Raw genomic sequence first — 20869 nt, 5'->3', positions numbered from 1 at the left:
TCTTGAAATGAGATAAAGATTGGGTTTGGCTAAGGGGGGGGTTAATTTTCTCCCATCTCAGAGGATCACAAAGATTTGTTTTCCTTCCTTGCATTCACAGATTGTTGTCTCTCTGGTAAATGGGCGTCCAGGAGCCATGAACTTCTCCTACTCTCCTCTGCTGCGGAATTTCACAAAAGCCACTAACATCAGACTGCGCTTCCTACAGACAAACACTCTGCTTGGGCACCTGATGGGCAAAGCTTTGAGGGACCCTACAGTGACAAGGAGGGTAAGACAGGCCTTGATACCTCTTACTAATGAGGCTGTGTGTGCCACCTCTGGGGAGAAGACTTCCATGAACGTTGCCCATGAGAATTTTCTCTCTCTGTATTTATGCTCTGCAAATTGAAGGAATCTGCAGCAGATGCCTCTGCTGCCATGGCTGGAGCTGGAGGCTGCTTGGGAAGAGCTGTGCTTGGCCCCAACAGTGTGAAACTGGGGAACACTTCTTGGTGTCACATGGGGTTTTCTGGCTGTGATGGGAGACCTGACTTGTAGCTAATGGGCTCAGGTTGAGCTTGTTGTTGTAAGGGAAATGTCCTGATGCATCATTTTAGTAGCTAAAGTCCTGCTGAGTTCTGAGTAGGGTAGCTGTGAAGCTTGTTTGTGAAGACATTAATGGCTACACTTTCTTGGTCTCTCCAGTACTACTACAGCATCAAAGATATCAGCATTGGAGGGCGCTGTGTCTGCCATGGCCATGCAGATGTCTGTGATGCCAAAGACCCTAATGACCCCTACAGGTATGTTTTTCAAAGTCTCAGTTCTGTGCAAAAGCATTTGAATTGTTGTGCTAAGAATAAAAGATACTGGTGTGAGTTGTGACCTGTCCTGAGCGCGTAATTGTGCCAGCACTGTTGCTCATGGCTCTGCCCTGTGAACAAATCAGAAACTGGTCCAGGCAAAGTAGCAAAAATTAAAAGTTCTGTCAGGCCATGTCAGCCAGATCAGCTCTTTGGTCTGTTTCCCTGCCCACAACTTTGCCATTCCCATGGGAGCAGAGTGCTGAAACAGGAGGGTAGATGTGCAAGGCTGATACTGTTGTTGAACACGGAGGTTTCCCATCAAAGCCCAGGGCTGGCTTCTGAACTTGTTCAGAGAAGTCTCTGGCTTTCCAGGTGGCTTTTTAAGAATTGAAGCAATGCTCTCATAAATAGATGGTCTCCCAAGAAACCAGGGACTCTACTGCCCATTTTCTACTCATAAGAACCATTAATTGGCTATGCATGTAGCTAAACAGCTATTCTTTGCAAGAGAACACGAGCGTGTAAAGCAGTTACATTGTGGCTCATGGGACTCTTCCCATCCGCCTTGGCAACTTGAAATGCCAAAGATCTGCTTCAAACCATGAAAGTGTTGCTTCTTAGCCATCTGTTTGCAGCCTGAGTGTTGCCTTTATGAAAGGGATGGGTAGATTCAGCTGGACAAGGGCAGCTTATATTACTTTCTCATCAGGATCATGTAGAGATTTTGGATCTTCTAAAATAAAATTCCAGTGAGTCCCAGCCAAGGTTAGAGCTTCTAAGTATTAAAACAAAGATGTATTGGTAAGCAAGTCTGCCTTAGTGTGCCAAACTCTGACAAAGAAAAGTTCATGAATATTTGAATGTACAGTTCCTTGTTTTTGTTTTGGACTTTGGTGTTGCTGGATGCACAGTACACCTGTGTACCAGGGCACCTTCATGGTGCAAAATCATTCTTTAAAATAAAAACACCATGAAATTTCTTGGGTGTATCTCCAGGTTCTCCAGAAAGGGAGGGAAAATTGAGGAAGGAGAGGTATGTTGGGATCCTTGTTTAATGCCAATTTGCTGATTACCATCTCTGTCTCCCAGAATTCCCCTCCTCCACTCTCATTTTGATGCATTTGGCATCTTTAGTCTTGGCCCCAGCCTGTGCTCTAATGTTGCAGCACATGTTCATAAGCAGCTGTTGCATTTCACTCAGAGCACACTGCACTTGCCAGGAGGAGAAAGCATTTCCTACTTGGGTGCTTTGTACAGTCAGCACTTCACATCTGCAAAACCTTTTGGGATACATCAGGACAAAGATGTTGGGTTAACAGAAGAACTTCTCATGGTGTTACAGTACCCTGTTAGCAAGCCCAGGAGCGTGGAGAAGTCAGCAGAAATGTGATACTTTAAGTTGAGAAAATGAATAATTAGTGAAAAGCTGGCATTCTCCAAGGCTCCAGCAGCAGCTGTGTCCAGCCTCCCTGCAGAAGCAGGCACTGGTGGACAGTCATCCCACCCCTCCTGCACTGATGGAGCATGGAGCCTGCACAATGATACCTGCCATAATGCTGCATGACAAGAGGCATCACAGAGGCAGCTGGGGCTCTGTGTCTCACATGTCATGGCCCCAGCTGTCAGAAACACACCATGCCTTCAGAAATCTTTGCAACCCATCTGAGTAGGAGGCATGGTGTGTCCCTCTGCATCTGTCCTGCTTCTTCGGATGCTGATGTGTGACAGCAACAGGGAAAGGAAATGCAAATAGAGGGAGACAAGAAATGTGAATTGGCCCAGCCCTAAAAAAAATCCCAGTTATGTCAGCCTATCTGGGAGGTATCCACTTCTCTTTTAACATCTCTTCTACACGTCTCTTTTTTGTGCCTGTTGCCCAGAAAGGCAGGATAAACTCTTTGATAGAAGTGAGCTAGAAAATTTGGCTAAGACTTTAGGACATGGTGTAGCAACTGTCTCTCTTTGCCTCAAGATCAAATGGGCTGAAATCAGCAGAAGGAAGGAAAGTTCTCCTGGTTAAAGGTGCACACTGGCTTGATCAGGCACAAACCTTTCTTCTGGCAAACTCTGTGAGATAAACATCAGAGAAGAGCTGGCACATTGCAAATAGAGCCCAGGCAGGATTCCTGTGTTAACATGTGGCTGCTGTTAGTGAGCTCAGGAGCACCCTGCATCTGTCTGATAAGAGCAACTGTTGCCATGGGTTCACTGCCCCATCATGGATGCCACAAGCATGAAGGGAGACAGAGTCCAGCTGCTGCTCCTGTGCCTGATGCTGAAAAAACCAGCAAGGTGTTATTTAAAGACAAGAGCAGCCTGGCTGGTCAGAAAGCAGAGCTGCAGGAGGAGATCAGGGACACTGTCCCACTGCTGGTTCCTGAACACCAGCTTGCTCTTTCACATTTTGGAAGGGAAAGGACCGTATGTGCTGCTAGATGGGTGCCATCTGCAAGTCCCTTTTGCAGGTGGCTTTCCCTCAGCACAGTCAGTCAGAGAAAGGGGATGTTTTTTTTTCTTCATTGTGCTACTCAGATGTCCAGGCCAAATCCAGATGCTGTGGTGCTTGTGTGCTGCACTCAGCTCCGACACAGCTGCTCCCTGCAAACTGTTTATAGTTTGTTATTGAACATCAATTCCAGTGGGAAGACTGTGGTTTTACATTTTACAGCAGGATGACCAGGAAATATGTGCTATGTGAACACAGCCGTTCCCTCTTCCTTGTATATATTAAATCAATGAAACATGTAAATATTGTAGCTTATGCACATTGGTCCATAATTCATTAGCAGCATGGACTAAGCACAAGGTGCAGTAAAGCTGCTGTGATAGATGAGCTCTCTGAGAGGTTGTTGCTAACTCTGGGCAGCAGAGACTAAATAAATAGCTGCTCCTCCATCTCAAATGTGCATCTTTACTCCTTAAGTGCCATCTTCTTGCATTCTGGGAACAGAACCAGTGCTTGTCAAACATCTTCAATGTTAAAGAGACGGGTTGTGTGGCTGAAGCCATGTCCTCCAGCCGGAGAGATTAACACTGCTCAGCAGGTTTACAAGTTCCCTGACTTAGTGACCGTTTTTCTCCACACATATGTATATAGATGTTAATCTTGATCTCCAGCTGCTGCCATGGAAAAAACCCATTAAGTTTGTTTTCTTGGAAGTTCTGGGTGGTAGTCAGCCAGGTGAAAGGTCTGTGCATGGTCTCATTACAGAGCCATGGCCAAGGTTTGTCTCTCATTGCGTCTCTCTCTAGGACTGCAAAACATGGGGAGTACAAAGTTCCTGGTGAATGTTTCAGGGCTCATTTCTGCCATTCAGGCTCCAGCCAACCTCTCAGGGGCTTGGTTTCATGCCTGGCCTCTGCCAGCCACAGCCCAGCCTGGGATTTTGGGCAGAAACAGGGCATCATGAATGCTAAGAGCTGACTGTGGCAGTGTTCCATGTTGGCTGCAAAGGGAGGACCACCAGCAGGGCTGGGGCCTCCTGCCTCTCAACCCCTTTGGCTGAAGCCAACACGCTGAGTGTGGATCCTGCCTGCGTTGCCCTCAACTTTCAGATCATCCCATATTTCATTAAAATGAGTTAAATTATCCCAAGCTATTCCCTCTGTCTGGCTATTCACTGTATATCCACCTCCAGGTCCCACATTTTAAAAACATGAAGCTGGAAATCATGATAGTCAGGGTCACTTCAGCCATGGAAGAGTGTGTCTGCAACCCTGCGTGTCACCCAGAATGACTGCTGCACTTATTTCTAATGTTTTAAAAAAATTACATTTATTTTTAAACACTGCTTTTGAATGGAAAAGCATTGGAGGAGGGAGAGATGGGAGTGGCAGACTGGCCCTGAGGGGAAATGAGTAATTGCACAGATAAAAGCTGGAACACGCTGTATTATCCATAAGTCTAATACAACAGAAAGCGTTTGTGTTGGATGGGAATCACCTCCTGCTAAGTGGAAGTTTTGGAGATGAGGTCAGTGATGTTAATGAATCACCATTGCAGTTGGGCAGGGACGGGACCCGGCGACCGACCGTCGAGATTCCTTGCCTGGCGCCTCCGGAGCCGCCTGTTTACCCAGCACAGCCCTGCCTGCTGAGGAAGCAGGAGGTGTGTTTCATGGGGAGCACAGGGCCAGCACCTGCTGAAAACTTAATTCAAATTTCATGACCTTTCTCTCTGCAATCACAGGTGTATCTGGAGGAGCAGATAGGGGCCCATGTGGCCCATCTCTCTTTGGCTCATTGTTTAATGATGCATGGTGGTGGGGACACCTTTGTGTCCATGCACCACACAGCTCCCTCTCAAGTAATATACTGCAGCTCAGGTTTCTACCACCGCCACCTCCAACCATTCCATGTCTTATTGGCTGTAGACCTGGCTGGGCACTGGCACACTGATTTTTCTCTAATCTTTGTCTCCCTGTGAAGAAAAGAGGAGTGCTGGTGGAGGAGAAGACAGGGAGAAAGTAGCACTGGCAGAGCAAAGTTTGGTGTTTGGCTCAGAAAAAAACCCGCAACATAAAATCAGCAATTAAAACATTTGTAAAAGTGCCTTAGAAGCCTCTTTTCCAGAATATGCAGATTAACAAATATCACTTGTTTGTGCATCTGACTAGCAATGGTTACGCATGGTGGGGTGAAGTGGGGCTCCCCACTCCGCAGGCTTGGCTGTGGCTTGTTGCTCTCCCTTGCAGGCTGCAGTGTGACTGCCAGCACAACACCTGCGGAGGGTCCTGCGACCGCTGCTGCCCCGGCTTCAACCAGTTTCCCTGGAAACCCGCCACCGCCGACAGCGCAAACGAGTGCCAGCGTAAGTTGGAGTTGAGTTTTTCCTGCCTGTTCCAGCTGTTTTGCAAAGCACAGACTGACCAGGTTTCACCGGCCTCTTGGCAGCATAGCGTAGAGAAGCCGTTCATTGCAGTGGTTGGTGTTAAGGTGTGTGACAGCAGGTGAAGAGGAGGTGACTGGCACTGCAGAGAGGATGGTTTGCTTGGTGTTTAGTTGTGCTCAGCCAGGGCTCTTACAGGGAGGCCTGCTAAGTCTGTTCCAGTTCCTCCTCCGTGTCCGAGGGTTCGTGCAGGCAACTCTCGTTGCTCAATTCTGTCTCCAAGATGAATTACATTCGGATGTGTTTACATACAAGACATCTTTATTTGTCTAGAGAAACCTTTGGTAAATGCCGACAGTGGAATTCGTGCTGCACTGGGAACGCAGAGCGTGGAGCAGAGCTGCATCACACGCTGTCTTGTAAACGTAGAGCAGCCAAGGATAGTTGGATCTTAATCCTGTGGGTTTATAAAGAGCACCCTCACTCTGTGCTGAACTTTCCAGCTCACCTCCATCCAGGCTCAGATAAAAGAGCCGAGAACATTGCCCTCTAAACCAGACTACTTGGGGCCCCAAAGTTGGGTAATCTCTCTTTCTTGTCTCTACATGCCTGCACATATTTTACTTCTGATTTTGTGCCTGCTGCGGTTTTTTGGTTGCAGAGTAGACTTTGTGAGAGAATTGCTACTTCTGCGCTTTTGAACTGGAAGACTCTGGGAGACTGGGTGATCATGTAATCCCCCAGATGCATTTGAATATTTTTTCTTATTGAAATGTGATCTATCCAAAGTCAGACCCACGCAGAAGAGTTCTTATCTTGAGAGGCAGCTGGTGACTGAAGGATCTTGGTGGACTTGAGGCTTAGCTAACATCTCGTTGTTATTTCAGCTTGCAATTGCAATGGTCATGCCATCGACTGCTACTATGACCCAGAAGTGGATCACCACAAAGCCAGCAAAAGCCGTGAGGACAAGTTTGAAGGGGGAGGTGTTTGCATTGACTGTCAGGTAGGCCTGGAGGGCTCCCATGGAAAAGGCTGTTGCAGATTCTTGTGTTTGTTGTTGCTGTCACCCTGGAGTTCAGCCTTGCTGGCAGCTTCGCCAACCCCATTACATACCCACTGTTATCTTAATTAGGTCTCTCTCTGGAAATTCAGTCTCTTTGCTATAGAATCCAGGAGTGTGCACCAGAAATGAAAACACTACTTGTGTTCCTACCTGTCCCCAGGGTAGCACCATTATCTTTCTGATGCTTTCTGATGTACACTGGGAGGGACAGGTTGGTGCTGAGCTCATTGGAAACTCCCTGCATAGTTTGCAGTGTTCAGGTGCTGCCATCTCTCTGGATCTCTCTCTGACTATCAAAATGCCAATCTCCATAGCCTCTGAACTTCCCAATGAAAGAGGCAAAGTAGCTCTTCTGCTCCCAAGTTGACTGTGAGATGATTTATTCATGCAGTGGCATGAAACTGGAGTGATTTTTAGCTGTGCTGGGAGGAAACAGAATGCTCCTGTCCTAGCACAAAGCGGTCAGGACATTTTACCATCTGAAGCAAGTGAAATGGGCTTGAGGTCAGATATGAAACTGAATTCAGACCAGGCTTTTATGGGAGGATGCACAGTTTGCAGGAAACATTTGGCATTCAAATTGATATATGTGGACTTTTGAGCAGATTTATGTCTTCTGTGCGCTGACACTTCTGAGTTGCTCTCTCTGGACCTTGAAGCTGTTAGTAAATGTGGCAGATGAACATTCATTCTGCAGGCAAAGGAACTGATGCCCCTCTAACCTACTGTCTTTCAGCATCACACCACTGGCATTAACTGTGAGAGGTGCATCCCAGGGTACTACCGGTCCCCTGACCACCCGATCGACTCTCCGTACATTTGCTATCGTGAGTGGCATTTCCCCTGCAGGCTGTAGATGCCTGCTTGGACTTGATGATGCTGGGGAAGGTGGTCTGAAGGACTGGGCTCAGAGATTTTTCCGGTCTAGGGAGTCCAGCAGTGTAAGATCTGTGTCTGTGTGGGTGGTTCTTGCTGGAGCTGGCATTGCCCATGGGAATGTATGTGTGCATGCAGCCATCTGTACACACAGTTTGTTTGTCTGCAGCATCTGTAAAATCAGAAGTGGTGGCATGTTCTAAGGCTGGAATGAGCTAAAAATGTGTCATTACCCCTGCTGTTGCCTGTGGTGTAATTCAGTCCTAGCTGTCATCTCTGTGCCCTTTCAGCTGGCACTTGTGGACCACTGCTCTCCATGCCCTAAGACAGGGATTTTGACGCAGCAGTGGATTATATCCATCTTTCTGGAGAGCCAGTCTCATTCTAGTAGCTGTGACACATTGCAGCAGTGTGCTGCCACCACCTTGTTGGGGAAATTGGGGTTGCCTGGAGAAGAAAGTTGAGGCTTTACTGCTTTACTTGGGATCCTGCAGTGGGACAAGCACAGCGAGAGCAGTTCCTCTAAACCAGACCCCTTCTGAAGAGGCAAAATTGCACTTTGTAGTTTTGGAGAGAATTACAGCAGATACTGGGGTCTTTTACAGAGGCCTTGTGTTATAGTGATGCTCCTGTGGTGCTCATGGCGGGTCAAGGGGCTCAGGTAGTGACGACCACTGCTGGCTTGTCCCTCTCTGCAGGCTGTAACTGTGAGTCTGACTTCACCGATGGCACCTGCGAGGACCTCACCGGCCGCTGCTACTGCAAGCCCAACTACACTGGGGAGCACTGTGATGCCTGTGCTGAGGGGTACCTCAACTTCCCCCACTGCTACCGTAAGTCGAGGGTGTGGGGCTGTGGGGTGGCCAGGTCTGGGACCCCACACACCCAGTGGGTGCAGGAAGGGCAACAGCTCCTCTTGGGGCTGCTCTTCAGGTGCCTTTTTCCATGCTACATGGCACTCCTGTCCCAGGAGCAGCTTGTGCAGGTGGGAACAAGTCCACATTTGGGTTTGGTGGAAGCTGGACCAGAGATGAGCTGGGCTGAACCTGGCTCTCTGGAGTCAACAGGAGCTTCCCATTTGGCTAAAGTCTCATCTCTCTGTGAAAGACATATTTCCAGAGCCCAACTTGTAATGAATTGTAATGCATCTTTGTTTAGTGGGATGTCTGCGGTTTGTTCCAAGTTCCATGTTTTCATTCAGCCTGTCAACTTCGGGACTGTCGACCTGTTGATTTGCCAACAGGATTTCTTGGAGTGTGTGTGATGACCTGTGCAATGTCTCTTTCTTTATGTAGCCATTCCAGCTTTCGCTCACAACGATACTGGAGAACAAGTGCTCCCTGTGGGACAGATAATAAGTAAGCAGTGCCATTTTCCTTGCTGCCTTGGCAGTCAGCATGCTGGTTTTGCTGTTAGATCTCACCACCCAATGCAAGATCAGGTCTTCAGCTTACTGGGCACAAATGTTGTAAGAGACAGCCCTGAGAGAGGAGGTTCTGAGGGGTGGGGGACAGGAAGTTTTTTCCATGTGGGTATGTCCCTTTTGGCTCACCCCTGCCCTCATCCCTGCTCCCTTCCATCCCCCTCTTCTCTGATGCTCACTCTTCTTGGTTCATCTCCTCCCCTGTGCTTTTTTTTTAATCTCTTTTCCCACCGAGTCCTCCCCTGTCTCATGCTCCCCAGTGTGCTCCAGATAACCTTTTCCTTCCTTCTGATATTTTAAACTCTGTATCTTCCAGACAGGCTTTTTCTTTCCTGAGCTGGAATTTCTCACTTCCCTTCTCATTTCCCTGCCTCCCCCTCCCTCTGGTTCTTGGATGATTTTTATTCTTCCCCCTCCCAGCTCAGCACCCACTACTGCTGTTGTCAGGGCTGGCCAAGAGCCTCAGCACTAGAGCACCTGGCAGTGGGAAGGTCTTGGATGCAGCTGAGCATGGAGTAACCAGAGAGAAACCCCAACCCCCTGCCCCGGTTAGCTGAAACCTTTGGTAATTCCCACACAGCTCTTGGGCACTGCTGCATGAAATCAGCCCTGTTTGGGCTTGGGCAAGCAGCATTTGTCTGCCCTCTGCACTGCCCTGCTGCCCATCCAGCACCTTGCACATCTGCCTGATGCTGATGCCTCCCAACCACTCTGTGACCCCACAAGCCAGGCATGCTAGTCACCTGAGCAGGGTTTGGTTAGAACATTTTTATCTGGTAGGAAGACTGTTAGAGACGAAGGCCTGAACCGTTGTCTGTCATGGCAACTCTTTCCCTGTCCTTATGGAACCCCTGCCCAGCCACAGAGATCAACTGACAGTGTGCTGCTGGTTTTTGTGTGCCCCCTCTCCAGACTGCGACTGCTACGCCGGTGGGACCGAAGGCAACGCCTGTCGCAAAGACCCTCGGGTGGGGGTGTGCGTGTGCAAACCCAACTTCCAGGGAACACAGTGTGACCAGTGTGCTCCAGGCCACTACGGACACAGCTGCCAGCGTGAGTGACCTAGGGTCAGCAGTCCCAGCTCACTGCTCACTTCCCTGCTTGGGGGGAGCCTGCCTCGCCCTGTCCTCTGGTTGTGCTGGGGAGGAGGAATTCTCTGGCCTCACTTCCAACTGAGAAAGTTCCACAGCTTTTGCTGGTATTTTTCATCCTGACCCGACCCTCCAGAATCCTCCCAGCCTAAAGGTGCTCTTGAGAAATTCCCTATGGATGTGAGCTATGGGCTAGGCCTGCTTGCTGTCAGCTGTGTCCCCCATGGTTTCTCCAGTGACTGCATTTCTACCCCAGAGAAATAGATGCTCTGTTTCCTTTCCTAAGGGAAAGACTAAGGTGCTGTTTATTTACTAGTGCCCTTGTTGCTTTCCAGCCTGCCAGTGCTCCGGCCCCGGCCAGTATGATGGCACCTGTGACCCCGAGACAGGACAGTGTCTGTGTCGAACAGGATTTGAAGGGCACTTGTGCAACCAGTGTGCTCCAGGCTACTTCAACTACCCCCTGTGCCAGCGTGCGTATCTGCCCTCCCATGGGCCTGGGTGGCACGTGCAAAGCCAGAGTCTTCTGGCAGGGTTTTTAAGGAGGACTGGGAAGTGGGTTTGTGGGCATTTTAGAGGATATATGCAAGAGACAGAGATCAACGTGCTGAGCACTTAGAGCAGCAGCACCTAAACACCCATCTGAGAACCTCAGAGAGGAAACAATTGCCATGATCGTTTCCCCGTGCTCCCAGCACGAGACCAACAGTTTCCTTCTCTTGCAGTCTGTGGCTGCAGCGCGGTGGGGATGCTGCCGGGGGGCTGTGACTCTGCCGGGAGGTGTTTCTGCAGACCTGAGTTTGCTGGGCCACGCTGTGAGCAGTGCAGTCCTGGGCACCACTCCTATCCCCACTGTTATGGTAAGGATGCTAACCTTCAGTTCCTGCTGGTCTGTCACCTTCTGAAAAACATAACTGTTTTGGCAAGACCAGTGTTTCTCAGATTTTTTCTGGAGGTCATGGATCCTGCCAAAGCCTGGAAGACAAAGCAGTTCTTATCAGTCACAGTTCCTCATTACAAACCTGCTGTGACGTGGTGTTTCAGCTTATGCCCTTTTTTATCTGTCTTTTTAGTGCATTAACCTACTAAACTGCTGAGGAAATTTGAATGAGCTATAAAAACCCCCAGTGCCATTTTTCTGGTATGGCCGTAACTGTAGCTGGAAATACTCCCTGTCTCTCCAGGGGATTAAGAAATTAATTTAGTTCTGATAGAAATGACTAATTGCTGTGAGGCTGAATGACAATTCAGGGCAGCAGTGGTTGGCCATGGATCACACGTTTGCTCAGACTGTTGAGTCCTGCTCTTCCAGCTTGCTCCTGTGACTCCCGGGGTGCTGTGGACAATGACTGCAGCCCTGCTGGCCAGTGCCGGTGCCACGTGAATTTTGCTGGACACACCTGCAACCAGTGTGCCCTGGGCTTCTATGGGTACCCCAGCTGCACACGTGAGTAACCACTGCTGAATCTCAGGGGAGGGCAGAAAATGCTACTGGCTTTGTAATGGTTTTCCTTCCCATAATCCATGTCCAAGGGTTCTATATGAATGCAGTTGCAGCAGGAGTCAGTTTTCCTGTGCAGTTCAGCTGGCTGTGCCATCTGACAGGCATGCTCTACAGTGAGTAAACATCTCAAAGAAATGCTTCCCCAAATGCCATGTGGTTTGTCTCCCCAAGTTCATTCACTGTCAGCAACAGCAGGAGCTTGGGTCTGCTCAGTCTGGAAATAATACCCAGTCTGGACGTAAGGACTATAATCCAGTGACCTATTAAGCAGCAGACCTGCAGAGTATGACTGGGGAGCAGCTGTAGTTTGGACTCTCTCTCTAGAAGCAGTGTGTGCAGATGCTGAATCACACCTGCCTGTGCTCAGGCTTGAGTGCCTGCAGCCAAAGAAAATGGGGTAACGAAGTCTCAAACCCCAGGTTCAGGGGTGCCAGGAAATGCTCAGATGTGGTTCATGTGACACATCCAGGCTCTTCAGGGCTTAGTCCACCTTGGTTCATGCCCATGCACAGGCAGAGCAACTGTGCTGAAACCAGCAGGGGTGTGGTTGTTCAACAGGGTGAACAGTGAGGATCAGGATTTGGAGTTTTGTGTCAGTCCCAAATTCAAGGTGTCTGCTGGCATGGTGAGAGCTTTGTGTCTGCTTCTCTGGGCACTGCATTGCTCCTGGAGCAGAGCAGCTGGTGCCAGGGCTGAGCTGTGCCTGTGGCAGGTGCTTGTGGCCTCAGATGCCCTGAATAGCCTTCCCCAGCTCTGGGCAGAGTGTCCCCATCTCCCTCCCTGTCAGCAGTCCGACTGGAAGCCAGATGTACTTTTATGTCTTCCAGCAAGAATTTACTGCTCATTAAAAAATAATCTGTGACACAATTTCCCTGAAGCAACAAAAGAGCATCATCACCCCCTTGCACTGTACTAAATGTAGAGGCCTGAGCCGTGGCCAGCTGGCAGAGAGCTGCTCACAAATGCTGATGCCGGCAATATGCCTTTGAAGAGGCTGGAGGCAGAGATGAAATGGTCTCACAGGAGTTCACTAGTCACCTCTTTTTTGTTTTTTCTGTCTCATAAAGCAGCGTCCACATTGCAGAGCTGTAGAGGAATCAGAGCAAGGAAAGGAGAACCTGATTATTATCTTTCTAATCTGTTATTTTATGAAAAATGTTTTCCTGTTAGCCAGTCTGGGGACATCAGCCTCAAACATCCCCTTTGGCAGGGACCTGAGGAATGCAGGCTGGGTAAGGAGGGCACGGGCAGCTCTCTGGCAGCTTGCTGACCTTTCATGTGATAGGGCAGCAGGATGTCCTGTGTTTGCAGGAGGCAGGCCATGCAGGAAGCTCCAGAGCCATTGCCCTGCCCTTGCCCTCAGCTGCTGGCAGTGCCATGGCTGTGTCATTGGCCTGCACACCTTGGTGGCCAAACACTGCTCTTGGGTGGCTGGGTGCAAATGGGTGTTTGTAGGGTCTGATCTGTCACTGGCTGCTGACCTTTGTGAGGATAAGATCACACATTCCCCTTTTCCTTAACTAAAACTTCTCCCCCTCTCCCAAAATATGCATAAATGTATGTGAATAGGTGTGATAAATATAACAGTTTCTATTGTTATTCTTAAAAGATGGCGTGTTTGTAACCAAAAGCAAGAGTGTGTGTGTGTTATTTATAACCTGTATTTCTGGCTCTCTGATGGTTGTGAAGGTCAGGCAAACAAAAGAGGTTGCTGGTGGGAAGCCTTCAATGCAGGAGTCACAGTGCCCTGCAGCTCCAGCAGTTGCTCTCCCCTCTTTTGCAGCTTGCCAGTGCTCCCGGGAGGGCTCTCTGCACAGCACCTGTGACCAGGAGACAGGGCAGTGCAGCTGCCGGCCCCGGGTGACAGGGCTGCGCTGTGACAGCTGCCTGCCAGGTGCCTATGGATTCCCACACTGCCAAGGTAACTCCCTGCTCCTCCACGGGCTGTGGGGACTCCAGTGTCTTGGGACATAGCGGTGTGGTGCTGGTAAATCATAGAATAGTTTGGGTTGGAATGGGCTTACCATCTCCCAAGAGCTTTGCAAGGGATAAGTAACCCCTCTTAGGAACAGCTGCGGTGTGAGCTCTCTCTTCATAAACCCTTCCTCTCTTTTAGAGGGCTCCTGCAACCCTGCGGGGTTGGTGACTGCAGATCCCTCACTGGCCCCAGTAAGTATCAAATGAACCCACCTACCCCAGCAGGTAATTTTTGTGTCAACCCGTTTTACTGACTTTGGGCTAAGTCCTTCCTTAAGCTCAGCCTGAAAGCAGCCATTACTCACACCAGAGCAGTAGGCTTCGTGTTCAGCCACAGTGCTGCAAATTCTCACCTGCTTTTTTCCTCCCCTCCCTTTCCCCAGGGTTCCTGTGCGTGTCGGGCACACGTTGAAGGCCCAGCTTGTGACATGTGCAAGCCCTTATACTGGAACCTGACTCCAGAGAACCCCTATGGCTGCATAAGTAAGGAAATGGCATTTGCACAACCCCAAGAAGTCCCCTCTGTGCTGTAATGGTGCAAAACCCAAACCCAAGCCAGTGGGGACCATCATTACTGGATGGAAGCGACACCCTCCCTTCCTCCCTTCCTTTTTCATCCTGAAGTGACATATCAAAGCTGGAGAGGTCTGGGTAGCCCTCATTTGGAGAGGGGAAAGGCTAGATCCTGGAGCTTTTTGCTTGGGATGAAACACAGGGCTCAGGCAATCAGTTGTGCCATTCTCAGCTCTCCCTGCAAAATTTACACACTTAATTTTTCATCACTAAATGTGCAGAAAAGGCAAATGTTTCTGCTAGCTGTGTCCTCAACAGAGTAAGAGTAACTGTCCAAAATTTAAAGAGAGCCCTTGTGCAGAACTACCCTCTGCTTGGCCAGTTTGCAGCTCCTTATCCCAGCCCGTGTCCTCTGGTGTGGTGGGTACTGTCCCCCATTCAGGCTTCTTCTCAGGGGCTGACTGATGTTCTGGCTTTCTCATTCATCTCCCTCTCTCCAGGCTGCAAGTGTGAGACCAAGGGCACCACCAGTGGAGTCGCAGAGTGCCGACAGGTGGGTTTGCTCTCCTCTGCCTCCAGGCACCTCCAAGCATGTGCTCGGGGAGTGTTTCAGCTCCATCTCCCACAGCAGCTGCTGGAGAGGCCTGTCCTGATGCTGAGCTCTCAAAGGTTGCACCACAATCTGGGTTTGCATGAGAACATAGGATTAAGACCTGTCATAAATTAGGCACCTAAATATTTCTGGGTCTGGCCCAGGATGCCTGGATTTTTGTTTGCCTGCCTTGTTGGATGATTTAACTTATCTGGCCCACCCACGCGCAGGAAGCGGTGTAGAGCATGGAACTCAAAATGCTTCTCCAGTGTCTCAAGACTAGGACCCAAATAACTGAGAAACAGCTTAGCTGCCATGAGCAATGGGAGAGAATGAGCTTCCATGCCTTCTTATCTCCTAGGGCGACGGGCAGTGTTTCTGCAAACCCAACATCTGTGGCCAGTTCTGCTCAGCCTGCAAAGATGGCTACTTCAATATGGAGAATGCAAATTACTTTGGCTGCCAAGGTGAGCCCCCATCGTGATGTGTTGGGTGAAGAAGGGGGGCCACAGAGCTGACCCTGGAGCAAGTGACTGTTGGCCTTGGAGAAAAGGGGCAGGAGATATTCCACCTCTTGCTTTTGATCTTACCATAGTCCAGAGCAGGGGCTGGGTCTTGCTGTGGATCTGGAGACCTAAGTTCATGCTTTTGCCACTGTTGGGCACAGGTCCATCAGGCTGGGGAATGAGAGGCCAGGAAAAGTGCCCCCTGTGGTGCTTGAAACACTGTTGTGTTTTATCCACTGGCCGTGTCCTTGCAGTTCTGCCCCTTCCTTCTGCTGAGAACAATTAGGTATGAACACGTGGGGTTGGCTGCTCTGCATCATGCCCACGGGAAGCAGGGAAAGATGAGATCCAGCCGCTCCCAGCCAGCCCACATGGTCCTGGCAGGGCTGGGAAAGAGGGAGCAAGGCTGCTGGCAGCAGGGCTGCGGCACCCGGCCATGAGGCTCTGCAGACCTTGCTCCTCCCGCAGCCGTCTGGAAATAGCTCAGCACTGAGGTGGAAGAGAGGAGCTGATCCAAGTGGGGCCGGGTCCAATATGAAAGTGGATACAATGGAATAAAAATAGCGGCCCAGCCTCCTCACCCACTGGGGCGTGCCTTTGATTAGTGACCAGGAGCTCGTTAGCGTGGCGGGAATGTAAACACGCGCTTCCTGCCCGCAGGCTGCCGCTGCGATGTCGGCGGGTCCCTGGGGCCGTCCTGCGAGGAGCGGAGTGGAGCCTGTCGCTGCCGGCAGAGCACAGCCGGCCCCACCTGCACCCAGTAAGCTGCTAGTGGGAGATGCACCTTGGGGTGCTGTGCCTTCTGTTTTCTTCCTCGGGGATAGTGTCCTTGGCCACCACGAGGATGGGGACCTCATCGTCTGGGCTGCTGCCACATCAGCCGTGTGCCTGGCGGAAGTGTCCTCTTGCCTCTCCTTCCAGGTAGCCTGGCAGGTAACCGTGCTCTCTCTCTTCCCCAGACCTGCACGGGACCATTATTTCCCTGACCTTCACCACCTGAAATTCGAGCTGGAGGAGGGCACCACGCTGGCCGGGCGGGCTGTGCGCTTTGGCTACAACCCCTTGGAATTTGAGGGCTTCAGCTGGCGAGGATATGCACAGATGTCCTCCATCCAGGTATGCCTGGTGTCTCCATCCTAGCCCGGCTCCCCTAGGGGAGGATGTGGCCCGTGGAGGACTGACGTGCTCTTGGCACACGTATTTCACCCCAAGTGCTTCTCAAACCCCCAAGGTCACATGATGGCCAACATAAACAGAACAGTATATATATAGCCTGTTTGTACAGATATTTCCTGTAGTGCTGGGGATGACATAGACTGATGAGGGAAAAGATCCTAAATTGGGAATCCCCTGACATCCTAATCCAGTTAGACAAAGGTGGTAGCTTGGTGATTCCTTACAGGGATGTCTATAAACACTGTCTCTGGGTTTCCTTGAGGCTCTTTCATCTGACTCTGCAGTTTCCTGCAACTCTCTGCATAACCTTTCCTCCCTTTCCCAAAAATAAATTAGCTTCTCCTTAGCTGCCGTGTTCAGCTTGGACCTCTTGGTATCATTCTGCCTCTGCTCTTGCTGCTAGATGGTTTGCTGTAACAATGGTTTACACTAACCTGGAGTTGCCTAAACCCTGGAAGTGAAGCTATTTCATCTGTTGGCCCTTTCTTCTCCTTGGTGGGTTCTTCTGCATGGCCCCTTCAGAAGTGTAGCCTGTGTGTGTTAGGGAATGAGGTGCAAGGCAGCAATTCTCTGACAGTCTCGTCCCATGTAAGATGTTTCTTATTCTGGTGTGTGTGCTTCCAGTTCTCTTCACTTTTTCATGCTCAGATAAAATAACAGAGGGGCCGAGTGTGTTGGCCATTTCCTTTTGGATTTGTAGGTAGGAGCCAAGCAGCTAACTTCTGTAGGCTCCCAGCCTTAAACTTCAGGATGGAGCACATGCTCAAGCTCATGGCTTTTGTTTTGCATCAGGTGTTGGTATTTGGGATAGGAATAGGCCTCGACAGAAGAGCTAGCACATGGCTTTCTGCTGGCAGGTCTCACCTGTGGTTACATCTCTGCAAGATTCTTCCAGTTTGCCCTCCAGTGGGAAGACTTGTGTAACTGGAGCTTTGAGGAGCCCTCATTAGGCATCTCCCTGGAATTGCCCTGTAGGCAGAAGGGTATTTAAGCAGGTGCTTAGATCTCTTTGAAATGGGTAGGACTTAAGTATCTGCTTAACTGGAGTCTTCCTGAAGATGGTCCAGGCAGGCAGAGGGCTGATGCACCCATCAGTGGCACATTCCCTTAGTACCAGTAGTCCTTACTGTTGCTGGTCCCTCGGGATGAGGCACCAGATCCATTTGCAGCCTTCTCTGTAGGCATCTGAGCAGAGCCCTGTAAGCACAAAGGCAAGTCCTTCACTGTTGAGTTCCCTCTGGCTGGTTATGGAGCACTAAGCCCCAAAGCAACATGCCAGGAACAAAAGCAAGAGCTCCTTAAAACCTTTCCTCTGGCGTGGTGTATGGCCCAGGAGAGCCAAACCACCCTGCTGTGCCAGGGCATCTTCCAGCACCTTTCCACCAACTTCCTGCAGGCAGGTTGCTCCTGGTTAGCTGGCCCCAGAGGGGTGGTGTGGCGAGGCAGTGGGGCCGCTGTGCTTGTCTCCTCCTGGCGCTGTGGCATGTTGCTTGGGGAGCATAGAGCCAAGGGCTGTGCTTGGGCTGGTAGCTGTCGGCGGTGGAGGTAATTGAAGGTGTGCTCTGCTTCTCTCCCCTTTCTCTCTCCCACCAGCCCAAGGTAGTGGTGACTCTCAATGTGACCTCCCCCGACCTCTTCCGCCTCGTCTTCCGCTACGTCAGCCGGGGGCCCGCCAGTGTGGAAGGGAGGGTCTCGGTCGTTGAGGAAGGAAAGTTTAATGTTTGTGGCAACTGTAAGTGCATTTTTCACTTATAGACTAACTCAGAGCATCCCATGCTGCGACGTTGCTCCTCTGCCCCTTCTCTGGCCCCAGGTGTGCCCGCCCCAGGTGTGCCCATCCCAAGCGTGCCCGTCTCAGGTGGCCGGCCAGAGCCGTGCCAGGGGATGGCGAGGGAGGGGGAAGAGAGGCAGGCAGGCAGGTAGTCAGGCAGGTGGGTACAGCTCTCCCACGGGGGGCCAGGAGCTGGCCCCCCAGTGACCTGTGCCCCGTGTGCTTTTTTGCTTTTTGCAGAATAAAATCAGAGTCACTGTAGACGTGAAGGAGGCAGAGCTCTATCTGTTCCATGTCATCCTGAGGTATATTAATTCAGGAGGGGCCACTGTGTATGGCAAAATTACAGCTTATCAGCCACGAAGGAGAGGTAAGGATCCCAGACTGCTCTGCTCCCCTGCACCATCGCCACCTCCTCCCCATCCCAGGCAACCTTCTGCATCATCCTTTCCAGAAGACACTTCCATATGGCTTTACCCATTAGTTCTGCCCTTCCAATTGAAAGGCTGATTTGAGTTTGCAGCCCCCTTGATTTAACAAAGCAGCAGCAAACTGGCCCCTGGTCCTGGGGCTGCACACTGAGGACTGTTATCAGCCAGGCTGGTGTCAGATAAGGCTATTGTACAATTCAATGCAACCTTTCCAGCATGGGACAAGATCACCCTAATACCCTGAGCAGAACGGAGTTGAGTTTCCACAAAACCAGAATGGGCCAAGTGCTGGGAACTGGATCCAAACTTTGGCAGCTGGACATGGGTCTATTTTGCAGGTGCCCTCATGTGCAATCCTGCCCTTGTCTTGCATTTCTCCCAAGCCAGGCTTCTGGCTTCACACATGGTGCAGGGTTTGGAAGTGGTGTGGAATTACATGTTAGACAGGCATTGCACTCTCGTGCATTGTCTTCTCATCAAGCCACAAGCTGCTGAAGAAGAAGAGCTGCCAAAAGTTGGCTGAACAAGCCTAGAGATCTGAAAAACAAATATTACTGGAATCAATATGAGCAAGACTGCATGGAGACAGACCTGAGGTCATGCAAGATCCCTAGTGGGTGGTTGGCAGATTGATTTTACCCCTTCTGATGCTACAGCCACATCATCCTGCTGAAGCTCTTCTTCCAGACCATATGTGCACAGCACAAGGCTGTCAACACCAGCTACCTAATTTATCAATTTGTGAAGTTCTCTCCACTGTCTTGAATTGACAGAGAAGGTGTTTTGCCTTTGATATGATATGCACAGTTTGAAATGCCAAGATGATGTTTTCCTACCTTTTATTTAAGGGGAAAAATGGCTAGTTATTTTTATGACCAGTCATATTACACAGCAGAAAGACAAGAGAAGCTTGAGCCATGCTCATGCTTTAGGATCCCACCAAAGGTCAGAAAGTACTTAATCTGTCCTATCCAGCAGCAGAGCTCATTTGCCTTTTAACATGCTTCCCTTCTTGCTCAGAAGCAACTTTTGATTTTTCTAGAGCTGAAGACAAGCTGCCAGCAGTGGGATCTAGGAGAGCTTTCTTGATAGGCCAAATAGGACTCAGAAATGCTGAGCCACCTTCTGCCCAGATGGAATGGGCTTCATATGGTAAAGGACAAGCAGCCTGGAAAGAAGATTAAGTTGCAAGATGTGGCTTTCAAAAAGAGAAGCTCTGCACATTGGTTTCTCCCATCCCACCTCCAGAAGCCAAGCCATCTCAGTTTGCGTTGTGCATCATCTCAAAGGGATGTGAAACTCCGGGTTGTCAAGAGATCTACCCCATTGCCTGTTCAGGGAAAGCTTCTTCATTCCTTGCATCCTCAGCTCTGCTTCCCATCTGAGAAAGCGAGGGCTCAGCCCCAGCCGGTGCCAGGCACGCTGCAGAGCTAGCACACATGGGAAGGGGCTGACCCATCCCAGCAGTAGCACAAGCCCTTGCTTCAGCTTCTGGCCCTCTGCATTATGCCTTGATGTCCATGAACTGCACAAGATAATCAGTGTGCCACATTCCCCACTTCCTTCTTCATCTCATCTGCTCACCGTGCAGCCGTACAGGGTGAATCCCACACCCCTGTGCTCTTCAAAACACTCCTGAGACTGCTGGACAGGTGGACAGTCTGCTTCTAGGTGCTGTATCATGATTGCATCTAAAGTTAATAAATTCAAAGGTTATGGGACTATGTCAGTGGAGCCGAAGAGCTGTTCAAGAGCAGGAGGATCAGGCCTTAAAACCGTTCTGTCCCATCAGTTAAAATTAATGTATAAATCTTGGGTGCAAAGTCTGCGGCTGGCAAAAAAAAACCAAACAAACCACAAGAGCATGGCTTGAGGTTCTGAGAGTTTGCCAGAAGACAGGTGTCTCACCTGTGCAGCTGGGGTCTGAATATCTCTAAGGAAGGAACATATCTGGGCAATTCTTTTTTGTCTGTCTCAGAATAAATTCTTCACAGATGAGTTTCTTCCTTCTCTAGCTGGCAAAATGTTCCTTGGTGTGCAATACTCCATGCTTTGCAGTCCAGGGATGCAGAGCACACTGTGAGAGCTGTGGATTAGCATTAAGGATTGTAGTGATTTATTATTTTTTTTTTTTCCTTTGAGCTTGAGCAGATTCAGAGTGGATGTCTCTGTTATGGGACAGTTTGGGGCTGGTGCTGCATCTGCTACAGCGCTGCCAAGAGAGCAGAAGCCTGGGACTCCCTGCTGCACTGCAGAGCTGCTTCCCTGAGCATAGCCTGCTATTTGTGGCCTCAGGGTTTCCATCCCACTCCTTTCACAGCCTCTTG

General features: G+C 50.1%; 1 protein-coding gene across 2 annotated transcripts in view; it reads left to right on the top strand.

Moving 5' to 3' along the window:
- Window positions 1-20869, top strand: part of LAMA5 (laminin subunit alpha 5) — an 88893-nt gene that overhangs the window by 41834 nt on the left and 26190 nt on the right. Inside the window, exons 5-23 of one of the 2 annotated variants that reach the window (XM_051633106.1) lie at window positions 101-271; window positions 688-785; window positions 5483-5598; window positions 6504-6622; window positions 7419-7509; window positions 8257-8391; window positions 8854-8916; window positions 9894-10034; window positions 10408-10545; window positions 10798-10932; window positions 11385-11519; window positions 13360-13497; window positions 13693-13745; window positions 13937-14036; window positions 14567-14619; window positions 15020-15125; window positions 15825-15924; window positions 16124-16280; window positions 18352-18481. In XM_051633106.1, the coding sequence (XP_051489066.1) occupies window positions 101-271; window positions 688-785; window positions 5483-5598; window positions 6504-6622; window positions 7419-7509; window positions 8257-8391; window positions 8854-8916; window positions 9894-10034; window positions 10408-10545; window positions 10798-10932; window positions 11385-11519; window positions 13360-13497; window positions 13693-13745; window positions 13937-14036; window positions 14567-14619; window positions 15020-15125; window positions 15825-15924; window positions 16124-16280; window positions 18352-18481 (2179 nt within the window). Of the gene's footprint in view, window positions 1-100; window positions 272-687; window positions 786-5482; window positions 5599-6503; window positions 6623-7418; window positions 7510-8256; window positions 8392-8853; window positions 8917-9893; window positions 10035-10407; window positions 10546-10797; window positions 10933-11384; window positions 11520-13359; window positions 13498-13692; window positions 13746-13936; window positions 14037-14566; window positions 14620-15019; window positions 15126-15824; window positions 15925-16123; window positions 16281-17933; window positions 18073-18351; window positions 18482-20869 lie in introns of both variants that reach the window. The other variant, XM_051633105.1, reaches the window with a different exon arrangement.

The sequence above is a fragment of the Apus apus genome, chromosome 15 (genome assembly GCF_020740795.1).
Source record: "Apus apus isolate bApuApu2 chromosome 15, bApuApu2.pri.cur, whole genome shotgun sequence".
NCBI classification, from domain to species: domain Eukaryota; kingdom Metazoa; phylum Chordata; class Aves; order Apodiformes; family Apodidae; genus Apus; species Apus apus.
Note: the sequence above shows the minus strand (reverse complement) of the source record. Positions and strands in the feature narration are given on the sequence as shown.